The sequence below is a fragment of the Lampetra fluviatilis genome, chromosome 5 (assembly GCF_964198595.1).
Source record: "Lampetra fluviatilis chromosome 5, kcLamFluv1.1, whole genome shotgun sequence".
NCBI lineage: Eukaryota > Metazoa > Chordata > Hyperoartia > Petromyzontiformes > Petromyzontidae > Lampetra > Lampetra fluviatilis.
The window spans coordinates 9,959,044-9,986,793 of NC_136279.1; the positions used below are offsets into that span (position 1 = coordinate 9,959,044).

At 52.7% G+C, this 27,750-nt stretch overlaps 1 protein-coding gene across 4 annotated transcripts in view; it reads right to left on the reverse strand.

Annotated features, from left to right (window-relative positions):
* Positions 1 to 474: 474 nt before the first annotated feature.
* Positions 475 to 27,750, reverse strand: part of LOC144932537 (transcription factor HIVEP3-like) — a 125,368-nt gene continuing 98,092 nt past the window's right edge. For 3 of the 4 annotated variants that reach the window (XM_078856718.1, XM_078856717.1, XM_078856716.1), the window contains 6 exons: positions 21,651 to 27,636; positions 19,521 to 19,768; positions 18,444 to 18,619; positions 12,195 to 12,299; positions 2,111 to 2,682; positions 475 to 1,780 (listed from right to left, as the gene is read on the reverse strand). In XM_078856718.1, coding sequence (XP_078712844.1) covers positions 941 to 1,780; positions 2,111 to 2,682; positions 12,195 to 12,299; positions 18,444 to 18,619; positions 19,521 to 19,768; positions 21,651 to 27,272 — 7,563 coding nt within the window. In that variant the 5' untranslated portion in view covers positions 27,273 to 27,636 and the 3' untranslated portion in view covers positions 475 to 940. Of the gene's footprint in view, positions 1,781 to 2,110; positions 2,683 to 12,194; positions 12,300 to 18,443; positions 18,620 to 19,520; positions 19,789 to 21,650; positions 27,637 to 27,750 lie in introns of those variants that run through there. The other variant, XM_078856719.1, reaches the window with a different exon arrangement.

Below are 27,750 nucleotides of genomic sequence, written 5' to 3' on the forward strand. Positions count from 1 at the left end.
TCGGTCTTATACCAAAGCAAAGCGTTCCACAGCCTGGGAGCTGCACTGCAAATAAGGCCGATCATCCCAGGAACAGAGCCTTGATCTCGGAGTACTTAGACTAAGGTGATACCGAGGTCTCTGGGACATCGTCGGAGAGTAAACATGGATGCAGTGCCTGCAAACCACGTGGGGGGCTAACCAACAATGATAATTTTACTATCGCTGCAGGTTTAGCGTGCTGTTGAAATAAACACACGGACACTTATCGCGCTCTTCAAAGACAAATATAATTATATTTTAGTTTTTAAAGGAAACATTTTGCTTATTGTTTATAAATAAGCATTAATCACAGCTCAAAGACATGGTTTACAAAAACAAATACTGAATACAATAAATACTTTAAGTATGTAAGTTAGCTTTATATACATTAACAGTTTTATAGCCTTTAAAAAAATACATCTCAGTGCAACATCACAGATAAGATGCAAAACATTTTCTTTTCTTTTTTTTAGCATTTTTCATATATAGACCCAAACTTGATTTCCAAAACGGTTACCAAAAAGCGGTGCACTTCCTGCTTCTCCTGCTGTATTAAACGTTGTGTGCCCTGCCTGCAGCAGAGAAGCCGCACTGACGAGAAATGCGCAGAGAGACCGTTGGGGTCTGTGCACCCTAAAAAGGTATGTACAATATTTTACAACGGACGCATGATTGTACTTGGTCATTGATACAAATATTTCCCGACGACAACAATAACGACGACAAAACGAAAAAGTGACTCTTGCAGGATAAATGCCTTTCGTTGGGGAGAACGAAAATAACAAAACGTACCACTTTAACGCGGCCACTTAGTATCGATTTCGTGCAAGCGAGCTGAAAGAAGAGCGCCAGGCGCTGAGATTTTTCATAACGATACGAGATTTTTAAAAAAGAAACGCAACGACGATAACCCCTCCTGTCAGGGCGCCCCTTCCTCTCGCACGTCACGAGTTTCATCTCGGCTGGCGTCGGCAGCACCGTCGCCGGCACGGCTCTTGCTCGCCGCGTTCACTGTCGCTGCCACCACTGCCGCAGGCTCCGGCCTCTCTTCTGCCCAAGTGCCGGTTGGCCCGGCCTGGTCGCTCGCCGCCGATTGCGTCTCCTCTTCCGTGCATGCCGCACGGCCGTAGTGCAACGTTTCTAAGTGCTGATTCGGGGACGGCTCCGTCGAGTTTTCCGCCGCGATCCCGGTATCCTGCTGCTGCTGCTGCTGATGCCGATAAAGATGCCGAAGATGATGATGATGTAGATGAGGTTCGTGATGCTGATGAGTCTGTTCGGGCGTGCACTGCGCCGGCAGAAATCCCGCCGTCGAACAAAGACCGGCGAAGACGCTCGTCGCCGCCCCCGGTGATGGTGGTGGAGGAGGACGGGGGGGACCGCTCGCCGGCTGCTCCCCCGCCGCGCGGCTCCGCGCGAACGCCTCGGCTTGCTGCGGCGGCGGCGGCGGTGACTCCTCGTCACCGGCGAGCTGCGCGCGCGGGAGGCCTGTGCTGGGTACTCCGCTCTGCGGGGCCTCGCCGCCCATTCCGCACGCGGCGCCGCGAACAGGGGGCCTCGCCACACCTGTGTGGACCATGTGGATCCCGCCCACGGACACTGTGCGGCACGGGGCCCAGGCCAGGCCCTGCGAGTGCAGGGGGAGGTGGCTGAGGAAGTTCTGCAGAGGCGCGGTTGATGCCGTTGCTGCCGTTGACGTCACCAGGAGCTGTGGCATCAACTCCTCCAATCCTTTGATGTTCCAGTCAGGAGTCATCACCTGCAAGAGTCGATGAATGAAAGCAATATTGACTTAAAGCTTTCGTGACTGCAGGAATTAATGTTCTTTGTGTCTTTCGGTAAAGTCACGTACATGGGTTCAAAAAAATATAACAAAAAACTACGACGTTTCGATCGCAACACGACCGCTTGTGTTTTGGCCACAAACGAAGTGGAGAGAGAAAGAACACGCAAAATTCCAAATACACACCTGGTGTCAGGAATCGGGACCGAATCTATGACCTCCTGCATACCAGGCGAGGGAGATAACATCTCATCACCTCCGGCGCCCCATCACAAAGCACAGGAATGGGATTGAGACAACGCTCACCATGGGTTCCTCCGTGTCGTCTCTCGCGCCCAGCTCGGGACCACGGGACGGCGCCCGCGTGGGCAGGGTGAGCGCGATGACGCTCGCCGCCCTCCCGCCAAAGTCCCCGAACGTCCTCAGCGAGAACTGCAGGCCCTCGCTCGCCCCGCCATGCGAAAACCGCCGCATCGCCTCCTCTTCCTCCTCGTCCTCCTCGTCTTCATCCTCCTCCTCGTCCTCCTCCTGCCCGTGGGCTCGCACGCTATCCTCCGATTCCACACGCGCGAGCCGTTCCCCGCGCCGAGCGGGAGCGGAGCGGAGCCTCTCGTCGCCCGGACCCATCCGCTCTCCGGAAACGGAGCGGCTCGTTCCGGCCGAGCGGAGGGCGCGGGCGGCCGCGTCCGCGCCCGCGCCCGCGTCCGCGCCCGCCGCGAGCTCGACGACGACGCCGCCGCCGCCGCTTCCTCCCTCCTCGTCTTCCTCCTCGTCGTCGTCTTCGTTGTCAACGTCGTCGTCTTCTGCCCCCTCCGATTCCTCCACGTCGGAGAACTGGTGCACCTCCTCCCAGCACTGCAGCCGCTCCTCCTCGGCTCCTGCATGGGGGGTGGGTGCGTTTGGGAGGATGGGAACACGAGTTGGCTTGCATGGGAGCACGTGTGTATATCGACGGCTCTTTAGTTTCTCCCCAGGAACCTTAGTTTGGCTCTAAGAGTCACCCGCACGGTAAATAAGACCGCTTCGCTCCAGTGCTCGGATAATAATATAACAATAACACCTTCATTATATATCGTGTCATTCATGCCAACAGCATTCCACAAATCCCATAAGAACCACATCCCATACGCGGGGGTTGGTTATGCACGGCATGAAAGAAGCCCAACACACACATACGTATGAAGCAAACGAAACCCCTACGACAAAGCAAAATGAAAAATGTATAAATAAATTAAGAAATCGTACCAAAAGATAAAGAACATAGAAAAACAAGTTATTAAAACAAAGAATGTAGTTCTTTAGGTCACATCCCAGACCACAATCTCAACTTCCCAACCGAGCCAGGAAATCTTCACAGGAGAGATCCCGACGCTGGCTTACAATCCAATCCTCCAAGTACTCACCCCTGTCTACCTCGACCACACCCTCAACGTGTTTTACTCCCTCTGGTGTGCTCACCACTCCAGCGACCAATAACTTCTCACAAAACCCTCGTGTGCACATTGCCCACGAGAAGCCCACTCCCTCCCTTCAACAGATGTACACGAAAACAACACGCAAATGCACAAAACAACAACTGCCACTCGCCGTGTTATTTTGTATACAGTACAACGCTAGTAATCCCACGTCGTGGCTTCAAGTGTCAGTGATGTCACCGTGGAGCTTATGCCAAGCTAGGTGCACTTTGAGGCCACGTGAAGTGCCAGAAGTTCGCTGGCAGGAGCTTACAGGACAGGCCGATGTGCGTACGAGCACACGCAAGGACAACTCGGTCACATGCAAACCAGCCTGCTACTGAAGGCAGATGTGGGATCGTAGTAGAACGGTACAACAATATATATTTTCTGCACCGTCCCCTGCTGCCCGCAATTTGAGACAGGGGGCACCCATGGATGGGATTTACCGATTGAGTGGCCCCAGTATCACATGACAGAAGGCAGTGTGCCAGAATCCATTGTTGTGCTGTAATTGTATGCTCCCTGTGTTCGAGACCTTCCCAAAGCCACACTCACCAGCGTGGTGAAGTATACATATATAGTCAAGTAACCCTCACAAATGACACGGCACCGGGAGGCTCTCATCCAATAGTGGATTGACAAAAGAGCTGTGCATTTAGTTTTTGCCGAACGGTTAATGTGTCGCACTGATGATCCTCAAACGTGATATCCTGAACGTGTACATTCAGGACCCACGATGCTAAGCAAGTCACTTGAACAAATGTTTACCCAACTTGGCTTTCTACGACAATGTCTGGCCAGACAGTTCAGAGGTCAGAGCACTGAGCCGGCACTGAGCTGGCACCACTGAGATCCTGGGTTTGAATCCTGGTTCCAGCCACCCGTGATTAAACTGGGTTCTCAAGCGTAGCAACTGATGGTCTCAAGACTGGTTACTAATTAGTGTACAACACGATAATAAATTCGGTTTTCTACAGAAATTGGTCCAAAATTACATCTCTGAGAATAAAAAAATGTATATCGGTTCATCCACAGTACAAAAATCTCGTAGAATAGTGTGTGGGAAAGCGCAAACTCTACTTTAAAGGATAAAATAAGCACTTGAAGGATATATTTTACACTTCTGCGGCAATTATCTGACACACATGGGTCGCACTACTCAGCGAGATATAAGACTAAATACTTCATCACACGACGTGGCATCAATAAGAGCAACTACAATCAGCTGGGAAACTGGAAAAACATAGCAAAGAAAATGGACTAATTTAACTTTGCGGTTTTGTTTTTACGAACGCTGGAAGTCATCACATTGTCGACGGGTCTTGGGGCTGTGCAACGTCGCGCATCACGAGAGCAGGAGACATTAAAACATTTTCTCAAAACACAACTCCTCGCGCGCGGTGAATGGAACGAGGCATTCGGCGCCGCCTTCCCGAGACAAAACAGCGCGGCGTCAAAACAATTTACAGAAAATCATTTCGATTACTTCAATGTGAAGCGGTGCGAGCGGGCTTGCGCGCGTGGTAAAAACACACTCACGTGTTTCGCAGGGAGGAAAGGGTGCAGAGCCAATGTGGAGATGTGCAAAAAAACATATGCTTGACTCACTACGTCGCCTCCACATTTGGCAAGGCGTGTTTTTTTTTGGTTAGCCGAGTAAAAAAATGTAATGTCACAGGGTAGAGGGCTCTTTGTTTTCTTTCAAGTGAACGAGCGGTCCCTTTTGAAGGTGTAATGACTACAAAGCGGAGCGCCGTGTTGTTTTGTACACAGCGCTCAGAATTTCCCGTAGCGGCTTCATCAACATCGTAACGTCGACAACATAGCACGCTCGCGAATCTCAAAAATGTACACATGGGTACGCCGTGTTCAAAACAGGCCTTTGATAGTTTTTACTTTATTTAAAATGTTAAGCGTATATATTTAAACTCTTACCGACGTTTTCTGGAATGCAGATGAGTAGACGTAACTCTGATGCTTTCTGGAATGCAGATGAATAAACGTAACTCTCTTGAGAGGTGGATGGGTGGCACGGGAGGTTACTAATGACCATCAGCGTTGCTGCTAAGATCGAGAGTATGCATCACTGGCGATAACCCCGACATTATTCAAACGCAGGAGATGTCTCAACTTGGTCACTTAAGTCTGCATAAAAATATTACGTGATATGATATTTGCACAGAAACTCAATTGCATCTGATGGATAATTTAAATCGAAACGCAAAATAATAATCCTCGCCAGTACAGCCTAAACCTCGTGGTTGTGAGCTAGACCATTGAAGGCTTTCACACAAAGGTGTATGTGGGGATAATTTAGCCACACATCAGTTTGTCTTGGGCACTAAGTGGGGCCGTGACAGTGATCGTCTTATCAAATGACTGATTCCCCACGAAAGGAATTGGGAATTTCCATTCCTGTCAGAGGGCAGGCAACACGGATGAGCACCACCCAATGCTATCTTGAGCAGGGAGACAGATATTTTGAGATTGGTTTTCAATCGAGGTGGTTGGCACTGATGAATATCCTTGGTCCGAGTCTGGGAGTCAGCTGCCTGTGTGATTAAACTGGGGTCTCAAGTGTCGTGAGTTGCTGATCTCAGCCTGGTCACCAATGACAGCACAAAAACCAATGAGATTAAAATTGAATTTTTCACCTAAGTCACCAAAAATTGTCAACTCTGGGAGTACGAATATTTGAGTTTGATTGCCATCTGACGAGGGTTTCTTTTTAGCAGCGCAGGTGGAGAATTTATCGACGCTATTAATGCCAATAGCATAATAAAAAATATATTAAATCTTGACTCAAAGCTTTCGTGACTGCAGGAATTCATATTCTTTGGGTCTTTCGGTATAAGTCACGGAGACAGGTTCAAAGAAAATAACAAAGAAATAATAAATAAAAACTACGACGTTTCGATCACAACACAACACAAGCGGTCGTCATCAAGGAGGCAAAACAAAATAGTTTGGAAAAAAACAACAGGAAAAAACGGTTGAAAAATTCTAACGCTCAACTCTAGATCTCAAGGATGGAGCAATGGCACAGCAGCTTGTGGACTTGAGCTCTGGACCCGGCAACCCGAGCTCGGCTACCATCAGTGGCGAGCGATCAAACCCAATTTTGAACCACCCCCCACAGTCCCCGCGCCCCCCCCTGCTACCCCCCAGCTTCGTCTACCTACTCTGAGCGGTGTGGCGAAGTACGTTTAAACAATCCCCGTGACTGACAAGGCACAGGCAAGCCTTCTAATCCAGCAGTGGATTGAGAATGGGGCTGCAATTTATTACGAGTACTCGAGATATAAACTTTATTGACGAGTTTACCAAGTTCGCAAAAAGTCATGCTTGAGATTACGTAATGGTTGCCAACAGGCGGCGTTCATCTTCGGAGGACCGAGAGGACACGTGGGATCCGACGGGCAGCCGTCAACACAAAAGTCGTTTTGCGTTATTTTCAAGCGGTGACGAGCAGACAGAGCTAATGCATGCACGCTTTCAACCTCAGCTGGCAAGCGTTAATAAATGGGTTTAGCGACAGCTCCTACTCACACGGCGGCGCCTGCCTAACCCTTGGTCGCCACGGAGATGCTTGCCCCCCACCATCTCCCCCCCACCCCCCACCCCACCTCAGAGAAATAATCTCACTTCCATCTGCGCTTCCGCTCGGCACCCCGGCTCCGTAGCTCACGGGTGCCGCCGGGTCAGGTGTGATGGGACCCCGCGAGAGCGCCCGTGCCCTCGACGCGCCCACAATCTTGACAGCGATCGGAGCAGAATGCGACGACTGGGTCATCTGCCTGTTTATCTAGCGAAGCGGTCACCGGGAGGAAGAACGAAAATACGATCGCGGGGGGTTTTGGCGGGTTTACGCTGAGGGGGGTTTGGTCAATCAACAATATTGTGCTTGGGATCCCCCTGTGCCTTCTTACATAATTTATCATTGTGTTTGTGTGCGTGTATGCGTGTCTATGTGTGCGAGAGCCCAGGCTGTTCCACTTGTCCGTGTGCGTGGCCCCATTTTTTATGGCAATCTACTGCTGGACGAACGGATCAAGTTGGTGGGACAAATGTGAGCAGGTTGGGATGGGTTCTCCATGGGAGGCGCTGTAGATTTGCGAAAGTTGGAGAGCATCTGTCATGGGCATCAGCCTTCGGTTACGAGGATGATGCCAGATAGACTGCTGGATGAGGGCCGCGCCATGCCGTGTGTGTCGTGGGGAGGATAATTGACCATACTTCACCACGCGAGATCAGGGCAGGTTGACAAGGGCGGAGAGCAGAGGTGGGAGCATAGAAGCACACGACAGCAAATGCATATTTCTGCATGGCTGTCTTGTGCCCACAGCGTAACCCCGCAATCTAGAACATTCTGCTCTCGGTGGTGGTCACCTATCCAAGGCTATACAAGTTCGACTCTCACTTGGCTTCCGAGATCTGATGAGATCGGGCTCGTTCCGCGTGATTTGCTCACACGCACTGGTCCACGATTCATCTCCAATTTGCCAGTGATAGGGATTGAAGCGAGTGGCCCTAGTGATTGATGAGCCACACTGTGGTTGGATTTCACCCCAAAAGTAGCATAACTCGTAAAACGGCGGTAATTAGTTTGTTTTGGTCTGTCTCCCACGTATGTAAGTTGAACTGCTTTCACATCGTACAGAGCCAACCGTGCTCATCGGAGGTGTGGCGGAAGAGGTGGAATAGAGAAACTTTCCCCACCTTTCACCTGCCGCACAGGGAGATGCAGAACCGGCCCTAGACCTTTGGGGGCCCTAAGCAAAATTTGGTTGGAGGCCCCTTTGATGTATGATTTTTTTCACCCACTAGCTAGCAGTGACTCTAGGGGGCCCTCTGCTGGCCACGGGGCCCTTTGCAATTGCAAGGGTCGCTTAGTGGCTGGGCCGGCTCTGGGGAGATGGGTTCGAACCGGCGACCTTTGGATTGCCAATCCGGCGTGCTCACCGCTACACTAGGCCATCTCAATAACTCGCATATAATTTGCTGAAATTGTAAATAGTCGATCCTCGCACGCACAAATTGATGGCCGTGTGGGAATCAATAACAATTTATCATTCGATGACAAAACCGAGGCGCAGACGCGTCATCTCACTCGTATATCGATCTGTCTTCCCACGCAAAAAAAGTAAACGTCGTTTCTGACACAACCCATCGGTCTAATCGTAGCTGTAGGAGCAAATATTATCAGCGGGACTGATACAGCACAAACTCCGGACCGACATCCACATACAGCGTCTCATCAGCAGAAACCAGTCCAGCCTGAATAGACGCATCATCCATGCACGGTGGTGAAAGCCCTCATTAACGCTGGCTCAGCAGCAGCACCATCTGCAGGGCACAGGGTGACAAGCGCACACTCGTTACTGAGCTGTTTCAAACCGCTTCTTCGCACTTGAAGGTCCACCGACTGCAGTTGGACGGGTGCCTCAGAAGTCGGAGATCTGAACCAGTATCGCTGGAACTTGGCTTCTAATCCAGAAATAATTAACTAAATTAACTTCAATTTTTTTTTATATTTACCAGGTAAAGCCCACTAATCTATATAGCTCTTTTTCAAGAATGACCTGGTCACAAATTATAGCTCAACGAAGTGGCTAATCACGTGGAAATGTAGAGCGACCAAATACTCCAAACGTATGATTTTAAATGTGGCGGGAAAAACCGGAATACCCGGAGAAAAATCCACACGACCACGGGGGGAACATGGAAACTCCAAAAATACACAGGTCAGGGTGGGGATCGGGATCGAACCCACGACCTCATGTATATCAGGCGAGGTAGTTAACATCTCGCCACCACGAGATTAAATAAGATTCCCAACTGCAGTGAGTTTACGGTCACAGCCTGGTCGCCGATGACTACTTCAAGGTTTGCCTTTGATATAGTTAAATTCCAACTCTGAGAAGCAAAACTATTATATTGGTGAGACCGTCATGTGACAATATTTGATGAGAATGGGTGTGAAAGTGCGCCCCCTACTGTGCAAATGCTAAAAAAGCCACTTGAAGGATTTTACTGAAATTACTGTGAAAAAAACTTTTTTGCGGACTGTTTTCGGATACATAGGGTAGGCTATATGACACAGTTCCGAAATGATCCTTCATCTCCTGACGTGACACAATAGCACAGTTGAAACGGAAAAAATACCAACAAATAGCGTAAACAGTTGACTGACTTATAGCCTGGTATGGCGGTGACGCTGCAATCCAGAAACTCGGAGGCAGGATTGGTGGAGCAAATATGTAGCTATAAGGTGTGAGACTCCTAGCTACAGGGACATGAGTAGGTAACCGTAGTCTGATTGCTTTCCCTTCGCAAGCATGGGTTACCTGCAGACACTCTGATTTCCTATCACGTGTAAAATTGCTCATAATCTGGCCTAAACACTCCTCGAATAACCCTCCTGAATATGAGTCTTGAGACTAAATCTTTTTTATTTAAATCTCCAGTTAGGCAAATACATTACTGGTGTCTTACCGGTGGCTTTCGCTTGGCTAAACATTTTCCAACAATGTGAGCACAAAGGTTTTAACGTGAATTAGGGGGTATATTTAACAAGGACCAGCAGAGGGCCTCAAACGTCCACACTGAGCAATTGTTACACATTACAGAACGTGGGGGATTGCTGCCTTTCACTCCACGGTTTGCATTTATTGCCTAAGCCCAGGCACTCTCTTGTTTTAACAGTCACTAGGGGCTTGGGTACAACACGTTATGAGAAGAGATGATAATGGCCGGTCGTCGAGACACATGACTGAGTAGCAGCCAAGGGAGAGAACGCGCCCAACGTCCACTAGATATGGAGCGATTAAATCAACTCGTGTGCAGGTGCCAGATGGATTGTCGCATTGCAAAACCGTGAGTGATGGCAAAGGCTTCGTGAGCCCTTCATCCAGCAGTGGATAGATCATGGTTGATGATGATCACCCTCATGACTGATGATAGTGGAAAGATAATATTGCTTTAAACATGTATGTTTAATGGTGAAATGTATTGCTTTTTACATGTATATTTAATGGTGAAATTTAAGTAGTAATGTGTGTGCTGGTTGGAATTCAGGTTCAAGACGAGAGAGTGGTTACAATTTTGAGTTCTTGAGGTAACCGAGTGACTCGGACAACACTTAGCCAGCAATTTTGAAAAATCCTGGATTTTAATCTGGGTTTCTGCCTGTAGCAGGGTTTTTCGTAAAGTGCAGTGCCCCATAGTGTGTGGATGAGGTTAAATATCAGGAGGAGATATCAAAGAACTACTACTGATATTCTACCTCATTTATCCACGCTCTTTAACACACGTGCTTATGTGCTGAATAGATTGTTGTATTCATAACACCAAGAGTACATCTGGAATAGAATTGGGGGGGGAAAAAAAAAGACCAAAAATACATTCTGTGAACCTGCGCGACAACAGTTCACACTCGTATTAAATAAAATTATTCAAATGAAACACGTCCTCCACCGCAGAACATAATGTGCCGAACACACTGCCTCTGTGATTTCACAGTCTACCGGCTCTTCCCCCTCCTCCCCCCAGGATCCCACCTCCCCACAGTAACTGCGCTTCACTGCGCCTCTACATCTCCCATTACACTTAAGTAACCGCGCGCTGACAATTGTTCCACCGAGCCAAGGAAAGACTGGCGGAAGGGAATGTTCCGGGCAGTGAAAATCACTCGTGTGCCTAATATTCGCTGTTGCTATTATATGTGCCCCTGCATCGATCCTCGTAAAACATTACAGCCCATGCGACGATTCTTACGATGACCCGAGCCTCAGCGCGGAAAATAGTTACCCCAGGAGTGACGGAAAATGCATTGTAATATACATGTTCATCTGCGTGTTACCACATGGACAAAAGGAGTTATTTATCACTGATAAACACGGATTATAAAATCCGCCCTTGAACCCTCCCACATAAAATCTGAGAAAAGGATTTTCACTGTGTGCCAAATGTGAACATTTGACAATGTCAATCGCTGAATTCTTATTGGCTACTGGTGCATCATATGTCAGGGCAGCCCCATGTTTCTTCAGATTGATGGAAATAACAGTCAATTCGAAATGTATCGATTTGATCAGCTCTCTCACTTAATTTTCCATGCGCTGCACTTAAAACGCGAGTGCAAGTCAAGCGTTTTAATTTCCAACTGCAGTCATCGCCTTTTACCCTGTGAGGCAAATTCTCGGTGCAGTTGCCAAGCAAGCGTTGGGTAATTCTGGCGGTTCTGGCGAGATTACGGCGTTCCGTGGCCACGAGCCGAAATCCGTTCCTGGCCTCTGCTGTGAAGGTCTCCCACCAATCGATGGGACGCAGCGATAACCAATTACCATTGATCACCGAAACCCGCATCGGGGCCGATCGACACAGCCCAGGAGTGGAGCATAACTCGGAAAGGGGAGTGATGTTGTTTTGTTCATGCAGCCCTCCAGTGAGGACAGTATCGACTGCCCCTTATACAAATACACATGCAGCCATTTTGTCAATCAACTGCTGGGCGATGGTCTCCATATTCCGTGCAGGTAGTGGGGATTATATGGCCATACTTCACCGCTCTTGTGCGTGTGGGTGGGTGAAGGCGGGGAGCGTAGACAAGACAGAATCACAGTAAAACAATGGATGTTGTTACACTGCCCTCTGCTGACAACTTAGTCGCGCGGCATCCCAGCCAAGCACGATCCAGGCTCAATGCCACTTCGCTTCCAAAATCTGATGAGATCGGGCGCAGTGCACGTGATTCGGTCGTAGGCTCCGAGTTTGGAGGTTCGATGGTAAATGCGTGCCAGCACTTTCACTCTTGACTCAAGCTCCTGCGACGATGCTCTCCACTCCCCGATCTCACCATCCCACCAGCCTCGCGTAAACACCGCGGGGATAGCGTATTGAACAGAGCGGCGGGCACAGGAAACAAACCCGACCTGGATCGTCCTCCTCGAGCTGGTCCTCCAGCAAGGTTGGGTTGACCCCGACCTCCAGACACTTCTTGCTGTGAGCTTTGGACTTCATGTGCTTCGTGAGATTCCCTGTCGCACAAGCGAGAGAAGCACACGAGGCACCGCGACTCCGTAAGGGATTGCTCACGGTGCTTTGCACACACAGGAGGCGACCGAGCAAGCACCCATCTCTTCTGACTCTCTCGTCTGCTGAGCCAAAAGCCAGTCCCGTCTGAGGTGCCACGGTGGCGAGATGTTAAATACCTTGCCTGGTATACAGGAGATCGTGGGTTCGATCCCGACCCTGATGCTTGTTGTATATTTGCATGTTCTCCCCGTGGTCGCGTAGATTTTTATCCAGGTCCTCCAGTTTTTCCCTCCCCATTTAGAAACATGCGTTTAGATTATTTGGTTACCATGAATATCCACGTGATGATAACCCACTTTCGTTCAGCTATCATTTTCAACCGGGTCGCTTCTGAAAAAGAACCATATAGCTCAGTGGGCCTTACCTGTTAAAATAAAAAGTAGTTTAGTTTTAGTTTTAATTTCACAAGCATAGCAAACGCACGTCATCGTCACTGATATTTCTGTGGCGAGCTCACATCCCACCTCCAAGTGGATGTGTAAACTGCGGGAAGCGATGCATTAATGGTGTACTGGCATGTGCATCGGGACTGTATTTCTTATGTTTAAGTATATCCCCCCCCACTCCACAACACATTCCAATTGTGCAACCGATGTCATGAAATGAAGATTTAAAAGTCAGAAACCTGCGCGCCACGCCAACACGGACCGATTATTTACAACGTCGCGTCGGCGCTTTCATTCATAAATGCCGTCTGTTATTAATGCGCTGCCGGCGTGCGCCATCGTCAATTTCAATTTGGCCTCGCGTCCGCCACGCGGCAACTCGCCCGTCACCCTTCACTTGTTGCTGCGAAATAAACCGCCGGGGGTAGAGGCGCAATCGCCGGGATTGTTTTGGCACGCGCCGCGGTCAGCAAATGCGGCGTTCAGCAAGTATGAATGATTTACTCCGATTCTAAGACCTGCGACGGAATTTCGAAACGGCGCGGCCAAGAACTCGTCGTACCTACACCGTGTTTTTCTTCACACCCTCCTCGGCGGTCGTTAAGGGGAGCGGACGGCACGTTGCCAATTGAAACGGTGCAAGGGCATGGCACGCCGTTTCCCCCTTTTTTCCCCCCCACACTGTTGTGTAGCCTCACCTGCGGGGACTGCGATAAACAGCGCAGGTTCGCGGCGTTAAACGGCTTTGGCACAAAGCGGACGTGGCCTCGTTAGCAAATTGTTCTTGCCGTCGTGCGAGTCTCTGTTAAGTGCACGCGACTTACAAGACGAAGCGTCGTTCCTCGCGCACGCCATACACGTGCATCAGAATGCTGGGGCGACAGTTGGCATCTATATGCAGCCAGAAGCATGTTACCCAGCTGCACGTTGCAGCATTTCTCATTTCCAAAGTACATCGTGTATTCTCGAAGGAGAGATTTAATCTAAGCAACTATCTTGCCTATGACCAAATGAGCCCGAATTTGCCCAACCTCACGAGATCTCAGATCCAGCCAGGATGGGTGACCACCAGGGCTTAGCAGGTGTCGTAGGTGTGGGGCTGCGAGGTGTGTCCAGCAGATGGCAGTGCTGAGCCTCACCCCCTCGTACACGCACAGCGGGGTTTTTCCGGGCACTCCCAATGCAGCCAAATTAAGCTAAACAAGTCAATAATGGTATTAGTGGTAATGGAAAACTGTCTGGGGATATGTTGTGTTGTTTACATGCAAATTTCTCACTTTAACATCACTAGCCCCGCCCACTTCGTTTATGACCCTTGGGCTACACCCATTTGAAACCTCTAAAACAGCCTGCCTCAGCAGCTTTCCCACTCTTTTTTTCTCCTGATGACGATTGCTTGTGTTGCGATCGAAACGTCGTAGTTTTTTGTAAAAAAAATTAAATGTGTTCCATGTGACTTTACCGAAAGACCCAAAGGATATGAACTCCTGCAGTCGCGAAAGCTTTAAGTCAAGATCGTGCCGTAAGTTAAGTGGCCAGGTGGTGCCAGTCATCATTATTGCAAGTGTTGCCCAGGATTGCTGAGTTGTCTTTTTGTTCCCATTGTTTGTTTTTCATGAAGAGTTTGTGCATCATTGCAATGTACTTTATTCATGATACCCCAGGTCCCCTTTGCCACGAGTGGACTTTGTGTCACTGCACTCTCACTCAGTTCCAGATAACCCGACTCCACAGTGCGGGATTATAGTCGTAGGAGTAGACATGCTCTGGATTATCACACATCTCCTTTTGCTAGCCCAGTGCATGTGTTTGCGGAATGGTGGCGCAATGGTTTGTATACACTGCGCTCTCAACTGGGTGACCCGAGTTCAATTCCAGGCCAGTGGCGAGTGATATCTGAACTGGTCCTGGGCTTCCCTGCGTCATTACCAACCCCCAGCACTGGCCAAGTCTCGACAAACAACACCCACGACCAACATGCCATGGGGAAGCCCGAAATCATCCAGCAATGGATTTACATGGGGCTGTAAAATAATAACTTACTGTACGTGAATTTAAATTCCAACTTCATTTTTCTAAGTTTTGAGACTCAACCTATAACTCTTCTCGCCAACGCTCAAGACGCAAATGGGTCTCAGTGCTCGCTTGAGTGAGGATTGGGGGACGTGGTGCTCACTTCCATCGATGGCTTACACGCTCGGCTTTACTAACTTACAATGAGCAGCATGGAGAAGTATGGTCAAGCAACTCCTATGAGTGACACCGCAAAGGGAGTCCTTCATTTAGCACTGGCGAGACAGCAATTTAACTTCTTATTATTTTGTATGGATTTATTTGCAGAGGAGGCAAGTCAGGTTTTGGTTAATCGTGAGAGAGACATGCTGAGGGAAGGGTGACGCTCTGTGCTGGTGGTTTCCCAGCCGGAGGGGAAGAGAAAAACCGACCCAACGTGAGAGGGAGGAGAGAGTCAGGCACTAGAAACGCCGCCAATGCGACAAGAAAATTCAATATACATGAAAGCCAAACTCGAATTGTCTCTCTGCTATAACGAGCGGTGGAGTAGCACTCGCCTCCATTCAATTGGCAATCCTCAGCAAGCAGTGGCAAATCCGCATTGCTATGGCAGGGGATAGTACATCTGTTGGATGAATGCCGAATCGAACGACCACCCCCCGTTCTACTTCAACATGCTTTGCGAATTGGAAACTGCCAGAAGTGCCACTCAGCCAGATAAAACAAACAACAGCATGAACTCGCATGCAAATGCATGTGCATGCTTTAGATGATCAAAATCTGTTTGTTTTCCCCCCCGGGTCTGCCTGGGGAGGCTCAGGGGTACAGCGAGCGGCATGCGTTGCAAGGTTGGAAGTTCAAATCCCGGTCGGGGTGGGACTCAGCTCATAATCCCCTTTGGGGTGAATGAAATAAGTGCCGCTTTGTTGGAAAGATGACTGTTATAGTTGTTTTATGGATTGCCCCGGATAGGCTTTGCACCCAGCCTTTGGAGTGTGTCATTTTCACCACTGGCTCAGGGCTGTGGACAGGAGATGAGCAACATTCCTGCTGAACTCAATAGAAAACCACCGGTTTCTTTACAGAGATGGATTGTCTCCATGAGCCCTTGCGTAGCGAGTTGCTGAGCGCCGTCGGTCAACTTGTATCTATATATACACACACGCAACCCAGCACAGGCTTTTGGCTAGCCATGGAACAAAGATGGTCACTGCATCGCGTGCTTTTAGACGCACGTCTGCGGCTGTCTGGAACGCTCCTCCTTCCGATATTAGAAAGCCACTGGAGCTGTGCACATTTGAATCTAGATTGAAAACTAATTTCTTTAGAACTGCTGTTTTTGTGTTCAGTAAGTTGTCCTTCCCCGCACCTACGATTATCACGGTTGGCTACGTACGGTGCGAAAGAAGTTCAACATATATACGTAGAGACAGAACTGTACTTGAAACGCGGTGTCTGCTTAACGCGATGGACTATTGTGCACTTGAACCTTTGACTCACGAGCGATGATATTTAAGGCTGCAGACGTAAAACACAATAGGCGCCTCGCAGCCGTGCGATTATTTTAGAGTAAATCCGACTCGCCGCGCTCGTCGCGACCAAAATAGAATCGGAGGCTTCAATCCGAGGGGACGAAACGTCCGCCGCCCAGTCAGTTCCGTGGGCACAGCTCCCATCCCGGGAGACTGTCATGTGTGTGTGTAGGAGCAGGCTGCTGTGTGATGGTGTCAATCCGCTGCTGGATGAGGGCCACCCCCCCCCCCCCCCGCTGTGCGGGTCGTGGGGGTTATTTTACCAAATGTCACCACGCCGGTCAACGTAGTTTCGACAAGGTGGGCAGCGTAGGTGTGGGAGCGTATACGCACAGAACAAAAATGGATATTGCCACACCGCCCTCTGCTGCGCACAGCTTAGTCTCAGAGAAGCCAGGTCATAAACGGTGGTGGCCCATTCCAGAATTGTCCAGGCTCAATACCTGCATTCGCTTCTGAGCTCTGACCAGATCGGGCACATTACGGGTCATTTGGTCATATGTTATGGAGCAAGGCTTGATTTCTCAATGCATATTTCCCAGGCTACTGGAAGATCAGCAGGTGGCATGTGATGAGTATCCACAGCCAGAGAGAGAGAGGGGGACATACTGTGCGTTGTGTGTACACCAGGCACAGAAACTCTTTCTGGGTCGGTGACCTGGACAGACCTGGCTGAAATTAAGCCACTGGCCATTGGTCATAAAATAACTAAACTCAATGCAAATCACCAGCATGCTGCCTAGCAGACTCGTTAGTAAGATTGATGAATGCGATTGAGAGGTTTGCATTGGCCCGTTGAGCTACAGGAATCCACCACGATCTGCGGTCCTGCGATGTCGACGTTAATAGCGAACGCCTGCGGAAATGTCGCAGGTGGTGGCAGGAATCGAACCGTCGAACCTGGCGCTAAAGCGGCCGTCAAAAAAATGATTTGGCGAGCGGTTGGAAGAGACGGCTTTGCTCGGGTGGCCTGGTGCCAGCCGGGTGAGGGTTGCAGGTGTGAGCGTGGAACGTGGCACGGGGAAGGGGGGGGGGGAGCTGCTCGCGCGGCAGCATGGCTGACGGAAAGCAGAGCGGCCTGCACGAGCCAACATTCGAATCGCGGCATGCACCGCATTTGGGGCTCACTGAATGCAGGCTTTTAAAAAGGAGTTTGGCTGGAAATCGGATGCTGTGGGTTAGGGTGTGTATAACATGCGTGCGTGCGTGCGTGCGTACTCACACACGTGCGGTGAGTGAGTGCGATGTGTAACCACCCCCCAGCGGGCAAAGTTCAATTCCTGATCTTGATGCACAACAGCAGTGGCAAATGGAATGTGGAATTTAGTCTGGGTCTCACCGATGTCAACTCAGACCAACATCAGCACCGTGGAGACGTAAGTGGCCGAGTGCCAACCCCATGAGTGTGGTGCCAGCCCTAATCATCATCGTCATGATAAGCCATGACCTGAATGAAGGACTCGATGCAACAATCCATCTAGATCCTGCAAATGAGCTCATTTCATCGTTCCATCTACGCAGCAGAAATCCTCTCTGGTGTGTTCCCTCCTTTGACTGCCACTCCATCATTAGTCTCGACCACCAGCCACCAACCCCTGCGATTTAACAATCCTTCGAGAGCACTCAAAGCGTAGATTTACGCAGCCTACACAATGATTCATAATGGATTTTTTTGGATTGGGCCACGAAATCCTTCTGGCCAAATTGATATATTGTAACGCTCCTCCACCCGATATTGGCAAATATCATTGTCACGTTATGTACGAGCATTTATTATAGTTTCAGTTCACAGGAACATTGAAGGACAATCCTCACAACCAAATTTAGCAATTAAAATACACCACGTTTTTCTTTCAGTAGGGTAGGGGGGTTTCAAGACACAAATCTGTCCAGATCACTACGTGGCCTCACCCAAATTCAATTACGACTCAACCCACCTGTAAACCTGCAAGTGAGCCGATTATACCATCATCCCATCGCTGCGGTGGAAATACTTTCAGGCAATTTATTTCCTTTGGCTGCCACTCCATTTACATTGTATTTTTGTTATTTTTAATTATCACTTAATTATCACGGACACATTCGTCGCAGCGGGCACTCGCCACCAGAAGGCCGCGGCCGGGCCCTGTTTGCTTGTTTGCTGCGTACTGCGTACCTTTGGTCTTGAAGGCGAAACAGCAGACGCGGCAGGAGTAGGGCCGCAGGTCCGTGTGCGTGCGGATGTGCTTGCGCAGCATGCTGGGCTTCTTGCAGCGGATGCCGCACTCCTCGCACACGTACTTGCCTCGCCCGCGGCCGCGCACGTACACATACTCCTCGTTTGACTTGTACCTACAGTGGTGGGGTGTGTGGGGTGCCGGAGAAGGCAGGTGAGGGGGGAGGAGTATGGGGGGGGGGGGGTGTGGTGTCAGGGGACCGGACAGGCGAATACACGTGAGAGAAGAAAATCAGAGGGGTCCTGGGATAAAAAAAACTTGTTCGCCAGAGCTGCGCTATTCTCTCCCGACTGTCGCTTTGATGACTCAGCCAAACTGGATGACGTAAAAATGAAATCCATAACACGCGTTGCTGCTGGAGGGGAGTTGGTGGGCAGGCCTTGGTGACATAATCATTAGCGCATCACGTGGCTGAGAGGGGTTTCGTGCTTGTCGCGGAAGATGTCCGGGCAGCCACCATTTATAAAGTGACTGAGTAATTGACCACAAAAAGTAGCCGATAATCGTTTTAAGTCGAGCAATCGACAAGTCGCCCCAGCTCTACTGATAACCCCACACACGATCTCATTGGCGGAGGGGATGACAGAAGGTAAATCGGTAAAATCATTGTGCGTCCATCTGTGAGGAGATGTCAATAAAAATTGGATTGTAAAGTGTTCGAAGGAAGCTGGCATGGGTTACCTTATAAGTACGTTATGAGGCTTATCCAGGACATCCCTCAACTGACGGGCGCGTGTACCGTACGCTGACGTTACGCGACAAAGGAAGGAACTCGCATGACCGCACGCCCACCGTGGAGCAATGGAATCGGCTCGTGTGCAGGTCTCTAAATGGACTGTTAAATCGCAGGACTGTACGAGAGGGCGGTGGCTTGGGGGAGGCCTTCAATCAGCAGTCGATTGACCATGGCCGATGATGAATGTGATGACGATGAACATGATGACGGATGAGTTGTCAAGTAAAAGAAGCACGTTCCAAAGTCAACCTAGCCGACGTGCTGAACGCGGCGTCCTTACCCTCCCTTGAAGATGCGGATGCGGTTGGGCTTAGGCCTGGGTCCCGTGGGGTCGCAGGTCTCCGCGGCGGCATCTCCAGCCTCCCGCGCACCGCCGGGCGTTGTCGCCGCCGCCACCGGTTCCACAGGGCCCTCGGGGGCAGCCGGGATCTCGACTTCGCCGACCCCGCCGACCCCGCCCACCCCGCCGACCCCGCCGACCCCGCCGACCCCGCCGACCCCGCCGACCCCGCTTTCCCGGGAGTCAACCTGGAAAACGAGGGTGGCGACTGAATGCGTCACCGCCATTGTCTCCATCGTCAACATGGTTTGAGACGTTGAGCCTCAAGGCCACGATACACCACTGGATAAATTCAGGGCAGTGTTTGCCAGCAAATGTAACTGGCAATAGTTGCCGCACTGTTGTCAATTGTAAATAAAATATATTCCCCAAAGTCTGGATAAATCTGACTGCGGCTTCCCGACAGTGGGCAACTGGGATGGTGAATTGCAATCAGATCATATACAGAGGTCAAATAACTACCCAGAGTTGTGCGCTCTGTGGCCCCATCTCTGTAATCCTCACTGACCTTTCAACAAATGTTATTTTCATTGGCTGGGCACAAATCCACCACTCTACACGACTGACGGATCAAGTTGCCAAAATCGTTCCTCAACAATGCTTTGCTGGTGACAACCGCCCTAGATTTGCCCTGGTGCATAATAGCATTTAACATGCACTATATCTTTAACATGGTAATCACTTGGACTGTAAAGAAGCATTTCGAGGGAGAGCTAGTGGTGTGCGTAGAGACCACTGTGGTCGATACACCCAAGTCTGTAGGGGACTACAAATTTGGATTAGGGCCAAGCAGGGCCAGGGGGCAGGGCCAGGGGGCAGGGCTAATTACGCTATAACTGTGGGTGATGTCAGTCGGTACCCACTGAGGCCACAGTGTTACCGCATCATCTACACACGTCTCCACCATTCATTACGTGTGGTGTCCGTGGCACGGCTCGGCTTCTGCAGCGGAAAAAAAACAACCTTGTGCCTCTTGAACTGTGCTGGGCTGTACAGTGGAAAAAAAAGTATAAGGGTTCAGTATCGATGCTCAAGATTAAGGCAAGGCTTGGGCTCCCTTAGGATTCTTATACTCCTTTTACACGAACACATCTCAGCTTAACAAGTGCTGGGCCCCTCCTGGCCACTCATGGATTTTCCACTGTCAAATTTCCACGCTGAGCCAGAAGCATGCGCTGGCCACAAAGGGCATCAGAGTCTGGCTGAGAGCAAAGTAGCTTCGCTCTCCCATCTGATGTGCCCTTCAAACTCCGATGTTTTCTCCCCGTAAGCCAAAACGGAATAATCCAAAGAAAAACTGCCCTTTATCCATCCACTGTTGGATGAGGAAACCCCACCCCCCTCCAAGCCACGTCATCACGGGGCTGTTTAGCCATACTTATGCTGGGAGGGTCAGGACCAGCTAGGATGTCGCTCGCTGCTGATATTAGCCGTGGCCGGCAATAAAACACCGGTCACCAGGTTAATAGCATGGTGTCCCCAACCGCTGTGCTACCACAATAACACTGCTCAGGTACAACGAATTGTACGCGAAGCGCACATTTTGATTGGGGCTATTTCTGAAATGTGCGTTGCGTTCAAGAAATGAAATGGCATGAAAATAGGCTGCTGTTTATTTTTATGTTGTGGAAGCAGATTAAAGAACATGAGGGTGACCTTTTGTGCCAGTACAAGGCTGACTGCATTTACATTCTCCTCTCTGCAGTGTTAGCTGCCATATTATGCAGATAAGACGTAAAAACATCCAATCTTACAATTCCAGGAATCATTGGCAGAGAGCTAATAATGCACGATGCATTTTTACAATGTTGGCAGGAATGTTACCTTAAATTAAATATACTCCACTTAATGCTAGCTTCCCCACACGTTTAATCATTCACTTAATCCCAGCTAATACATCACATAAATTTAAAATTAGTGCAACGTGGTCTGGCATTGGGTCGCTTTGTGCCAGACTCTTGAAATTGGAAATAATACGGGAATTTAACATTCTTTCAGTGCTAAAAATGAAGGATGAAAGTTTAAAAATAAATACGGAAACATGTGCTGCTGGCAGTGAAGGGCAAGTACCTTAGCCAACCTTGGCTTCCACTGGCTGGACTGCACCATCTGGTCAGCCCGTGCAGGGGTAATCATCGTGCTCGTGTAGATGGACATGGTGGTCCTCTGCCGTGAGCACAGGAGGCCCAGCGCGGCCTTGGTGGACAGGCCTAGGGGATTGCAGCTGCCTCTGTGGTCCAAGTCGCGCCCCCAGGAGGCGTAGACCGACTCCGTGTTCTTGTCCTGCGGCACGGGGCTCGGCCGGCAGTTCACCAAGAAGCACCAGGTGACGGTCGTGGTGGGCTGGAGATTTGGAACGTCCTGGGCTTCCGCTGAGACTGCCTGCTCTCGGCCAATCTCCTGCATGCACGTCGACACCTCAGTTGCGGTGCCGGCCATGTCCGAGATGACAATTTCTATCGGCGGCGTGGACTTTGGAGGGGAACACTTTCCAGGGAGGGGGTCGTCATAGGCAGGGTCTGGGGCAGGTGGCATGTTGCTCGTGAAGCGCACGGATGGCAGAACTTGCGTTGAAACGCTCGGCTTGTACTCCTTGTCCGTTTCCTCTCCTTGAGTCACCTGCTCCAGCACGACAGAGACTTCCAGCTTGGAAAAGGAGTCGGTGGATGCTAAACTGCGGGTTGAGTTCACGGGAGTGGTGGACCTGCTCTCCGAAGTCTCGGTGGTGCAGTGCTGTCTCAACAACGTGGGCGGCCTTGACCTGACGGGTGAAGATGCTTTGACCCTCTCTGGCTCGGATGCCCGCTCAATGCCCTCCTCCAAGCCGACGGAATGGTCTTCTTCCTTGGCCCGCTTCTGGTTTTGTCCGCGGATTTCCATGGCGATTTCAAAGCTGCTCGCGGGTGACAGCATGCGCTTGCCAGCCACGGGCAGAGGCATTTCGGACACGCCCTCCAGCCCGGACACCGGCAGCGATGACAGCTGCATCTTCTCACTCAAAAGCTGGTGCGACGGTGAGGCGGGTGAAGCTGGCGTGATGGGAGACACGTGAGGGCTTGCGGTCGCACGGCCGGGTCTGGGACGAGGGCCCAAGGCACCCAACACGAGCTGTCTATTGTTCCACTGGCAGATGACGACTGGCTGAGGTCTGCTTTGGGCTTGGGTGACCAGCATCTGTGAGAGGGTGGTGTACATGCTGTAGCTGTACGAAGGAAACGGAGTCTGGATCCTCACCGGAACCATGAGGGAAGTTACTGGCGTCAGAAGTCTCGGATGTTCGGTTGCGACTATCGTTTGTGACATCCGCGGTAGGTGCAGCGGGTGCAGGGGTGTGAAGCCGCGCCCCGAAGCGGCCTGGAAGAGTGGGCCTCCGCTCCCCTTGGCGTCCGAGAGCTCTCGCGGAACTAACGCGCGCTGCGCAAACGGCGGCGGTGCAGGGATGATGAACGGCACATTCGTCTGCACCGCTATTTGCGGCACGTGGAACCGGGGCACGCCGAGCTGCTGGAAGGGCAGCTGGAGGTGAGGCAACGTGCTCAGGCCCTGCACGACGGGGATTTTCAGTGGGCAGCCGTAGACTCGCTGAAGCGGCGGCGGGCTCGGCGCCTGCGGGATCTGGAAATGCAGCGGCAGTTGGTGTCGGTGCAGCGGCATGGCCGGAAGGGAGAGTGGTATGTGCAGGTGGGAAAGGGAGTAGACGGGCTGCAGCGTACCCACGGCGGGTAGGTGGCCCAGGGCGCCGCTGATCAATATAGGAGCCGGTGGAGGTGGAACAAACATCCGCTGCGCAGGCGGCGGCTGTGCGTCTCGACGAGACGCCGAGGGCTTTGGAGACGCACTCTGCTCGGGTGTCCGGGGAGACATCCCCGTCGAAGACGTTCTCTGCACGTGCTGCTGCTTTGTGTCCGAAGCGTCGCTTAGCCACGACGGCCGAGAAGACGTCTCGCCCTGAGGCGGGGCCGGTTCGGGGCTGTCCGGGCTTCCGCTTAAAGACGCCTGACGGACCAAGATTCCTCTTCGCCTTGACGTGCCAATCGCCGCTGTCGACGTGACCACCGGCGCCGTCGGAGCAGGATGCTGCGTTCCGCTGCCGTAGTCCAGCGACTTGCTACGGGTTTCGGACAGCTGCACCGGCTGCTCCGGGGCGGGCCCTTGCTCCGAGGATGAGCGGCACATCTCCTTGACTTCGCGGCGGTGGTGCGCGCTGGGCACGGTGAGGAACTCGGATGGTTTGCTGGCGGCGGCGGCGGCGACGGTGGCACCGGCAGCGACGTTGGCAGCGACGGCGCTTTGTGCTTTGGTGGCCGTGTCGTCTCGCTCGAAGGATGCGGAGAAGCTGGAGCCGCGCGAGATGCTGCTCGACTCACCGCTCATGCTGCGCGACAGCGACGATGACTCGGTGCTCGACTCGTTGGAGGAGTGCTGCAGGTCGGCCAGGCGCAGGCGCTTCTTCTTCGGGGGCAGCTTCTCGGCGGGGAGCTTCGACAGCGTCTCGCTCCTCTGCGGCCACTGGAACTCCTGGGCCGCCTTCTCCTGCTCCTTCCTCGCGGCCTCTGTCGGGTCTTTGTCCGTGTCCTCCGTCACGAGTATCTCTGGCACCAGGAGGGTGGTCTGCCGTACCGGCTGCTGCTGCTGTTGCTGCTGATAAGGCACTGAAAATGTAATACCCTGTGTTTCTGCGCCCTCCGCTCTCTCATACTGGCCCGTCGCACTTTCCTTGAGTAAAGACACGCCACTCGATTGTGTCGTCGGCTCCCCCTCTCCCTGCGTCGCTTCCACCGACTCCGCCCTCTCGAAGGAGCTGGGTCGGCTCAGAGACTTTGTATGCTGAATCACAGAAATCTCCTTGCTGCCGGTCCGCGTCACGGTCGGCACCGCCTCGAGCACCCTCTCGACGGCCGAGTGAATGTCCTCCCCTCCTCTGCTATGAGGAGCGTGAAACGAGGAAATGCGATCGCCTCTCTGAGAAGGGTGCCCTTCCGCCGCCGCTACCGTGTACGTCGTCGCCGGGCGGAAGGTCGCAGCCGGTTCGCTCTCTGCAGGGGCGCTACTGAGGCTCGCGGAAGCATAATGTTCCCGTTGGAGGTGTGCAAGCGCAGACGATGATGCAGTCACGGTTTGTTGCCACGATGTCAGAAAGTGTCCGTGCAGCGGCGCCGTGGGCTTTTCCGGTGGAAACTCCTCTTCTTCTCCAGCCGTCTTCTCCTTCCTGCGTTTCCGCACGCCCACAGCGCCCTCCGAAGCCGCCGCGGACACCTTGAAGTGCACCATCTGCGGCTGCGTGTCCCGCTGCGGCGTCTCCGACTCGAGCGGCACCTTGGGGGCCGTCTGCTTGAGCTTGGGGGCGTACAGCTCCGAACAATAAAACTTCTTGTGCACCGCAAAGTTCTCCGCCTTCCTGTAGCGGACGCCGCAGATTTCGCATTCGTACATCGACCCTTTCCGTCTCCTCACCTGCAAGAAGGCATCATTCTCCGCGCTCTCCTCCTGAGAGTAGCTCTCCTCCAAGCTTCGATAGCGCCTCGTAAGGGTCTCCCCCAAGGAGCAGCCCCTCTTCCCTTCGTCCATCGACACGGACTTGAGCTCGGAAAATTCTGGCGGCGGCGTCGCATGGCTCTCGCCGCCCAGGGGCACCTCGATGGCCTTCTGCCGCACGAGGGTGCGCTGGTGCCCCGGGTACGGCTGCGCCTTCCCGCGCGGCGGCGTCGCCTCGTCGAAGGAGCGGCTGGAGCGTGACGAGCCTGGCAGGCGCCCGGTGGCCTCGGCCCGCCCCGCATAGCCGGGGGTCACCGGCGTCGAGTTGCTCCGGTTGAGCGGCGCCGCTTCCGCGCTCCGCCGGGCCGCCTCGGGGCGGATCGAGAAGGCGTGGCCGTGCGGCGGCCTGTGATGCTCGGCGAGGTGGTGCCGCGGGGTCGCGCCCCTCGACGCGTCGGGGTCGCACTCCGGGTGCTGCTTCGAGAAGTCGAAGCTGCCCCTCCGCGACCACGACATGCGGCGCGGCTTCACGCTGTCCAGCTCCTTGTCGTCCATCACTGCCTCGTTGTGCAAAATCAGCCTGGAGATGTGCTCCTCTATGAGCTTCTTCTCCAACGGCAGCTTCCCCTGCCCGGGCCTCGCGACGGTCTCCGCGACGGCGGCGGAAACGTACGCGTCGGTCCCTCTCAGACCGGGAGGCACGTTCTTCCCCAGCACCATCTCCCTGTACGTCATGGCGGGCGCCGCGCTGGGCGGGCTGCCCTGGTGCTCGGCGCTCTCCGAACGGGAGAAGTAGCCCGAATCCGTGCTGCTCTTGCTCATCGGGCTCAGCAGCTGCAGCGAGGGGTGCGGCGGGCACCTGGGCTGCCTCTGGAGGCCCTGCGCTTGGTCACTCTCGAGCCTCTTCCGCTCGGCCAGCTTCAGAGTCCACGCCAACTTCTGCCGCACCGCCTGGTGCTCTCCGGGGTGGCACGTGGTTGGCCGCTCCCTCGTCGCCTCGTACAGCTTGGGGCTCCTGCTGCGCAGCGCGGGTGGCTGCGACGGCACCACCATTCCGCGCTCCGGGACCATTCCCGCGGGCTGCAAGCAGGTGGCTGTCGCCAAGGAGCCGACCCACTTTGCCTCTGCTTCGGCGGGATGAGTCGGAGGCACTGCCACGTTTTTGCTCGTCATCGTCGGAGGCTCGGGGCCCATTGATGAGCTCGCTTGGGCCATTTCCTCGAGGCCGCTCTCGTCCTCGCTGTCCGTGGTCTCGTCCCCCTCGGAGCGGCCCTCCTGCTCGTCCACGCTGCCCGACTCGAGGAAGGACCCCTCCCCCTCGTCCCCGCTGGGCCCTGCCCCGGCCTTCATAGCGTGCGCGTGCGACTTGCGATGCTTGTACAGGTTGCTTTTCGTCTTAAAAGAGAAGCCGCAGGGTGCGCAGGGGTACGGCCGCTCGCCGGTGTGGGAGCGGATGTGCTTCTGAAGGACGCTCGGCTTGGCGCACGCCCGCCCGCAGTATGAGCAGATGTACTTGCCTGGCTTCTTAGGCCTCCTCTCCTTACGCAGCAAGTCGGTGACCTGCTCGCACACGGGCCGGACGGTGGACCCTCCGGGGTGCAAGACGTATGCCTGTGCCGCCGCGGCCACCTCCGTCGACGGTGCGGCATCGCGGGATGCGGCGGGCCGCCGGTAGTAGCCTGCCTGCTCTGCCCCGCAGCTGGACGGGAGTGTCACGCTGTAGATGTACGGTGCCGGGTGCGGCGGTGGCTGAGGCTGAAGGGGCAGCAGCTGCTGCGAGAGCGCCGGTGGAGAGACGGCGTGAAGTTCGCGGCCGGAAGCGCGATCCAGATCGCCGTGAGATCCCGGCCACCATTCGGCCTCCAGGCTCTGCGGCTTTGAGATGTCGACGGAGGTGGTTGGGCGATGTGGGGGCCGTGGCTCGAGGCTGACGACACTCGTCGTGTGGGCGGCACTCTCGTGCGAAAAAGAAGCTCGCGCCTGCGCTTCGGAAAGGGCGCTGTCTGCGTCGGCGGCTGCAGCGGGCTTGCTGTGCACAAGATTTTGTCCCGGCTCCATGGCTCTCAGCGAGCCTGCCAGGGTGCAGTCGGACACCCAACCCCCCGCAGAATCATCCGCACACGAGACAGCGGCAACTCGAGCTTGTCCGGCGACATCTGGACCGATCCTTGAATCACTTTTGGGCTGCGGAGATTTCGGATTCTTTCCGCTCAACATCTAGGCGTGCCCAAGGAAAACATCGCCCTGTGAGAACCCGGCGTTTTGCCGCGTGCCACATTTAGCTCCGGTTCTGCTCCAGGAATACATCAAAAAATGAAAAGAGTAATTTGCACCATTGAGCCTTCTCGTGTTTCCATGCAGCTGCCCTATTCTTAAAAGCAGCCCCCAGATTCGTATTTTGTGCTTTCGACCGAGCAGAGCCACAGAAGCGCGCGTCCATTCCACAGATCCATCACTCTGGATGTGTAACTGGCGTTCGGAGAAGCTGGTTTTCTTGTTTTTAGGGACGTGTTTGAAGCTCCGTCTATTGCGTTGTAAAGCCTTGTGAAAGTGCCACGTTCATATCCACTCACTCATTCACCTGAAACAACAAATGGCAAAACACATTAATTCACAGAACATAATTACCCTATTTTTCACACTTGTTTTGATTATACTGAGAAGGTTGCGTAATTATTATTAACGTCAATAGTTA